This window comes from Alnus glutinosa, chromosome 9 (genome assembly GCF_958979055.1).
Source record: "Alnus glutinosa chromosome 9, dhAlnGlut1.1, whole genome shotgun sequence".
NCBI classification, from domain to species: domain Eukaryota; kingdom Viridiplantae; phylum Streptophyta; class Magnoliopsida; order Fagales; family Betulaceae; genus Alnus; species Alnus glutinosa.
In genome coordinates, this window is record NC_084894.1 from 6,037,193 (window position 1) to 6,044,739 (window position 7,547).

At 34.6% G+C, this 7,547-nt stretch overlaps 1 protein-coding gene across 1 annotated transcript; it reads left to right on the forward strand.

Moving 5' to 3' along the window:
- The first annotated feature begins 246 nt into the window (after positions 1–246).
- On the forward strand, positions 247–720 carry LOC133876699 (uncharacterized). Its single transcript, XM_062314955.1, has one exon. It carries the CDS (start codon positions 247–249, stop codon positions 718–720), a length of 474 nt encoding a protein of 157 aa, XP_062170939.1.
- Positions 721–7,547: the final 6,827 nt, after the last annotated feature.

Consider the following 7,547-nt stretch of genomic DNA (forward strand, 5'->3'; position numbering starts at 1 on the left):
GTAAGGGGAAATAGAATCCCCTTGCCTAATGCCCTTGGAGGGTAAGATTTCCCAACCGGAGTCCCATTAAGCAGAACTAAGTAAGAGACCGAGCGGGTACACACCATAATCCAATTTATCCATTGCTCAGAAAAACCGAGCCTTCTCATAGCAGCTTCTAAAAAATTATACTCCACACGATCATACGCCTTACTCATATCCAACTTGATCCCCATAAATCCCACCTTACTCCACATGCTAGTTTGCATGGAATGCATAGTTTCATACCCTGCTAGAGTATTATCTGTAATCAATATTGGCTTTGGTTGTGTTGCTAGGGACTGGATGGGGAATTTTCTGGGAGCTAAATGCTCTTTCCAAAGGATTACAGTGGATCCAAAAATAGTGGAAACTATGTCTGCTCTTCATGCAATTAATTTTGGAATAGTAGGGGGTTGGTCTGATGTTGTGTTTGAAGGGGATTCTCTTCAGGCTGTTCGAGATCTCACCAAGCCTCCCCCTCACCTTCAAAGAAATGGGCATTTTGTGGAAGCTGTCCAGCAGTTACTAGGGTCTCTAAGATCATCTACCATTGTGCACTGTCCTCGGGAGGAAAATGGAGTAGCACACTGTCTAGCGAAGGAGGGTGCGGTTAAGTGCTGCAATGTTGTTTGGTTTGAGGATCCTCCTCCTTTAATTTATAATCTTCTTGTTAGGGAGTGTGTTGTCCCTAAACCTTAAACAATAGGTCGTTTATTTTTTCAATGAATGAAAGCAGAGTCATTTTTTTCAAAAAAAAAAAAAAATTGTTCTCCACTTTATAAAAAAAAAAATTAAAAAAAAAAAAAAAAAAAAATAGTATTTTGTTAGATTTTATTTTATTTTTTAATTCAGATTGAAAACCCAACTTCACAAAATAAATAAATAAATAATATTCAAATGAAACCCCCATCTATCAGCAACATAGCCACCACACCACATCCCTCTCCACCATCTCCAAAAATACCCAATCATCCGATCATCGCAGCAAACCAGACAACATATGCATTTATTTATAAAAATAGCAAAATGGCAGGGTCTGAGGGGCATATCTAACTGGTTAAATTTCTGTTAGCTAGGGAGAATTTAATTCTAGCAGTTTCTTTGAACAAAAATCACACTATAAAAAAACGAGAAATAGTAATAGTAGCTCAAATAAAAAACAAATGTTTCATAAAAAAAACAAAAAAAAAAAAAAACAAAAAAAAAACACAAAGTTTGCTCAGGCCCCCCCAACCACCAAAATTTTCTCCAAAAAAAAAAAAGAATCTAAAAGAAAAAATTAAATTAAATTTTACCCTTAATTTTGTTTAATTTTTTAGTTTTGCCCCCCCAAAATTTTTTTCCTTTAATTTGGCCCCCCAATTTACAAGGCTGGGTCCGCCATTGTCCATCTCCCATCCTTCTACTTTTGAAAATCACCGTTGGATGTGTACGGTCCATATGAGTGACTCACATGCACCCCACAAATACAATGATAATTTTAAAAAGTGAAAGGTTAGAAGAATGACAGGTTCTTCAATATAAATCTGGCAAAACAAAAAACAGTGTCAACCCACGAGTAATGCTCTCCACCACCCTCTCATCCCCTTAAAACCCATGTGGCGTGGTCCTCCAAACCAAAAAATCAATCCCCATGCATCAAATACTATAGGGAACCACACCACATAAGCTTTAGGAGGATGGAAGGGGATGTGGGGGTGATGTATAGTATTACTCGTCAACCCACATGTGGTCATGTTACTGTATACATTAATTGAAATTTGATGTCGAAGCCTGCGAGCTTGCACACTACAAAAAAAAAAAAAAAAAAAAAAAAAAAAAAAAAAAAAAAAATCAGGGTTTAGTGTCGTATAATTTAATGCCGCTTACTGTTCAAATGTCACTAATTTAAATTTAACACCCCTCGAATAGTAAACAACGCTAAATATTAGTGTAGTTTCTCTAAATTGTTAGCAACGTTTATTGTTCAAGCGGCACTAAATTTACCTCCGCTTCCGGCCTACTGGCCGAGATCCGGTAAAAGTGGCCAAAATCCTAACGTACGGTTAGTGATAGAAAATTGTCAGAATCCTACGCCCCGTCAAACACCCAAAAATGTTTTCGGCGGAAAACATTTTCTTGAAAAATGACTTTTCAAAAAATATAAATTAGCAAAAAGGACACCTAAGACTTTGCCGGCCTTCAGTCAGATCTAATGCGCCAGACATGCGACAACCTTCTTCTTTCCTTTCTTTTCTATTTTCTTTCATTCATTTTTCTTATTTCTCTTTAAATATGAAATATTTTTACGATTTATTTCCGTCTCTCAATAGAACTATTTTGCCAAATAGTTTTAGGGGAATTTTATCATGCGAAAAGAAGTAGATGTTTTCTTTTTTCAACACTGGTTTATTGATTTTACGAGGTCTACTATTCTTGATAACTTAATTGGTGATTGTTTTATTAGATTTTGAGAAAGAATACATGCAAAAGAGATGGAACGATATTATTATCCGGCCGGGTAAAAAAATTCAGGAGGATTAAAAAAGGAAAAAGAAGAAAAAAAAAAAAAAAATTTGCCAAGAGATCGAATTATATAAATATATAGCATTCTAACCCCGCATTCTATTTATAACCTCTGTTAAAAAAGTTATTACTTCTATGGAAATGAAATGATTTGGTGTACGAATGACCATACCTGTTCATGTTAGAGAATATATTGATACCGTATATTACGGTACTTTTCATATATTAGAGGATTTTATTTAATCATCATTAATTGTAATTAATTATAATCAAAACAGATTTGAATACATTCAATTCTGATTTGATATATTCTCTCTACATACTATTTTGTATTTTCTCTATATCCTTATAAATATGGATCATTTGTATTGTAAATTAATCAATCAGTAAGAGAAATAATGTATCCCTTTAGGCTTTACTATGTGGTCGTAGGTCATAAATTGAACCACGTAAAATCTATTCTCTTTTATTTTATTATTTCGCATTTATTCTTTTAGGTTTTAGATTTCTTTCATGGTATTAGAGCTATAGGCTAATACCAGTGTTCAATCTAATGGTCCTGTAAAATTTTTCATTTTTCTTGTATTTCATTTTTCTCTTGATAGTCATTATTTTGCAGATCTCCACACCATGGATTTTGCATAATATTGAAAAAAAACATAAATAAATAAATTTGTCGTTCTCAAGTTTTCTTTTACTTTTCGTCCTGTTCCTGTGGAAAACAGACTCAACTTTTCTCTTCTTTATGTACTGCTCCAAAAAAAAAAAAAAAACTTTTGGCCTTCTCAGCACAACCAAAGGCCATGGAGATTTCGTTGAACTCATTGGGGTCAAGCCAGACCTGCCTCTCCCACACTTGAGAAACTGTCTTCCAGTCCAGCCATCATCTCCGATGGATCTCACCCCAAACAGCCACGTTCCGCCGCACCCAACCGCTCATTGGCCAACCGTCTAACCACCAAGCCTCCGTCGTCTCCTCGTCTCTCACGTTCAGATCTGCATCGCATGAGACTTGCTTCTTGGTTATTCACTTTCATGGGTTGAAGATCGTTTTAGGTTCAACATGATACAGATGGATGTGCTTGAATTGCTACACGTATGTCAGGTATCAAGAAATAATTTTACTTGTAATTTTTTTTAATTTAAAATGAAAAAGATCCGATTCCCTCGTAAATTGTGACAAAATTGATCAACTTAATGATAGCAAGTAGGGCCGATTTTGTTACAGTTCTGTCCTGCTGCTCGTTTCAGAAAAATTAATTTGAGTACGTAGACCCGAAGTGTACCTCTGATTGCAGGACTTTTTGGGCCATTTTGTTCAGATCCGTTTGTGTCCTTTTTATAATAACAATTATTTCTGTTAAAGTACTACTCATTAAGGAGAATGCTACGCATCATCCCCTTGTCCTTTTTTTGTCCTCTCAAAATTGATGTGACTCTTAAAATTACCATTGGATCAAAATCCAATAATCATATATAAAAAATTCAATGGTGATTTTAAGAGCCACATCAATTTTAGGGGAGACAAAAAGAGGACAAAGGGATGATGTGTAGCATCACTCATATATCATTTTCTCACAAAAGATTAGAAGTCAAGAAGTTTACTGGTTATGGACACCGACTTTCCATTCTCCCCATAACAAAGTGCAACTCCAATTAATGAAAACTTGAATGACGCCTTTCAACCTCTAGGTAAGATTGTAAATGAATAAAGTTGTTGGCGAACAAATTCAGACTCATTTCAAAGAAAAATAATTCCCTTACAATTAGGGATGTAATCAAGCCGAGCCGAATTTTAAGATTTCAAAACTGGCTCGTTTATGAGTCGAGCTTAAATAGTCAAGCTCAAATTCGAGCCGAGCTATAAAATGTTTATTCAAGCTCGGCTCGTTTAAAACTTAGGCAAGCTCAAGCTCGTTGAGAATGACATTCGAACCAAGCCGAGCCGGGTTACTCGACAAGCTTGGCTCAACTAGAGCTGGAGGTAGGCTATTAAATTTTTCAATATGTGATCAAAACGGAGTTCAAGCCCAAATTTATGAACAACATATACTAACTTAATATGTTAGTTTAACATACTAAATACTATTATCAAAGTATTATAATTAATATGTGCTACAATATTTACTTAGCTAGTATATTATATGCTTATTTAGTATATATACATATTTTATCAAAAAATACCTATAGATCATAGTTAACTACTATATTATATATATATATATATATATATATATATATATATATATATATATAGACACACACACACACGAGTAATATATAGTTAATTACATTTTAATGGCTAATTGTCCCAATATTTCAATTAAATATTACACATGTTGGGTCCCCACCTATTAAAAGGGAATTTATGACCTTTCACCTATTCAAAATGAGTTTGAGCTCACACGTGAAGAATATTGTTAAAATATTGATTAAATTTACCTGCTTTTAAAAAAAGTTGTGATTTAACATACTGTGCTGCAACCGACTTGAACCCAACTGCCACTATTGTGATCTCTTCGCATGGGAGGTATAAAGGTGTACTCCGGTGACCGACCACCATTTTGAATGCTCGATGGGTGCTTAGTCAGTGCAGGGCTGCAGGCCCATAGATGTCGCCATGGGCGTCCATCACCGTTTCATCTCCATCCACAAGATAAATCGGTCCCATCACATTCTCTAACTTATGTTGACTTTTATGTGCATTGGTTTCCTTATGATATATGGGCCCTGATTTACAGAAAGTCCCACCTTAACTATTGTACAATCTCAAGACACTTTGAAATAGAGCCCACATAATGAATTTCACTCTATTGTGCCTTGGAGTTATGCAATAATTGAGATGGGATTGTATTTTTAGCATTATCCTTTTATATATAAGGTGAGATTTACTGTGAATGGAAATTTGATTGACGTAAGAGTTCTATTGTAGTAAGATCGAAGATCGGATCCCCTGTTATTGCAAACGGATACTCTCCATTTCAAAGTGAAAAAAGTAGGGGTAAAATTATCTAAAAATTTGAAATGACAATTTTACTCCTGCTTTTTCCACTGATTGGCTCTGAAATGGAGAGGATCCGTTTCCTCTATTATTAGGGGTGCTTGTTGGAATTTTTAAAGTTTAATGATTTACAAAAATGTCCATTTAATCCCCAATTGGCTCGAAGAAGAAGAAGGAGGAGGAGGAAGACGGAGAAGAAGCAGAAGAAGGAAGACGAAGAAGAAGAAGAAAGATGTTCTCCAAACTGGGTTATATCCGACCCAACATTATAAAAAAAAAATAATAATAATAATTATAAAAAAAAAAAAAAACCTAACAAACTTAAGCTTTTAGAATCTTCCATGCACCTTGAGTTTACAGAGGGATGTTAGAGAATATATCGATGCCGTATATTACTGTACTCTCCATATATTAGAAGATTTTATTTAATCCTCATTAATTGTAATTGATTATAATCAAATCAGACTTGAATACATTTAGTTCTGATTTGATATATTTTCTATACATACCATTTTGTATTTTCTCTATATCCCTATAAATATGGATCATTTGTATTGTAAATTAATCAAGCAATAAGAGCAACAATGTAGCCCTTTGAGCTTTATTCTATAGACGTAGGTCATAGACCGAACCACGTAGAACTTCTTGTCTCTCTAGAACAAGTGACAAAGTTTCATGGTACGGGTACAAACGAGAGTTTCTAGAGCATGGACAAAGGTACGTGGTGCGGGCAAACTCACATAGCCTACATGTGATCCTAGAGTCGACGGCACATAAGATTGACAAAATGGCTTCCGTTTAAGAGAGAGTGTAGTAATGTGGTGAAATAATATTACACGTGAGGGAGAGATTGTTGAGTATACACGTGTGAGTGTAAAACAAGTGAGTCCCACATTGAAAAAGTGTTACAAGCACTACAAGAAATTCGCTTATTAGCATCGACCCTTAGTGGACGCTAAAAGTCCAAAAGTCGACGCTAATACTCATTAGCGTCGACTTTTGGACGCTAATAAGTAGACGTTGAAAGACCGACCCTGATGCTCATCTGCCGATCATCAGTGTCGACATAAGGGTCGACGCTGATGATCGTTTATTAGCGTCGACAAATGTCGACACTAATGGTATTTTCAATCGACGCTAAAACTTATTCCACATTTATCAGAAGTCAACGCTAATAATAGACTATTAGTGTCAACAACTATGTCGACGCTAATAGTCTATCATCAGCGTCAACCACTGTGGACGCTAATAATCTAAAAAAATATTTTTAATACCCCATTTGCGTCGACAAAGTCGACGCTAATAACCTAAATTTTTTTTAAAAAAATAAATTAAATTGCCTATTAGGGTCGACTCAGTCGACACTAATAACATAAAAAAAATTAAAAAAAAAAAATTAAATATCCCATTAGTGTCGACTTAGTCGACGCTAATGCTCTATAAAATAAAATAAAAAAAATATTTTTTTAAGAGGCTATTAGCGTCGACATGGTCGACGCTAATACTCTAAAAAAAATTTAAAAAATATATATATATATATATATATATATATACATATATTAAGAGGCCATTAGCGTTGAAATAGTAGGCATAAACTAATATAGCCAAATACATTAACAAATAGTAGGCACTCATCTTTCTAACATAGCATTAATTACTTCATAAATATGGAAAACAACAAAATGATTCGTCATAAAAATAAAGACAATCAACTTGGAAATGAATAAGAAATGCCAAAGGAACTTGTACATATGGAGGTAGCTTAATGAGATAGACAAGAAACAGGGCATCGGCTACTAAGCTTCTTCGAACCTGCAGTTTATGACATTCAAATCCTCTATCTGCCCCAAGGACATATGATCATGCAGATTTTGTGATGGAATTAAATGATAGGATCATACTTACTTTGTAATGGAGGTCACATCTCGAACCCAATAACAAATTGTAGAGTTATTTGGACAAAATTAAATTTATTTATTTTTTCCTTTCCAATTGGCTAGGCAGGTTCAAACTTTATTTA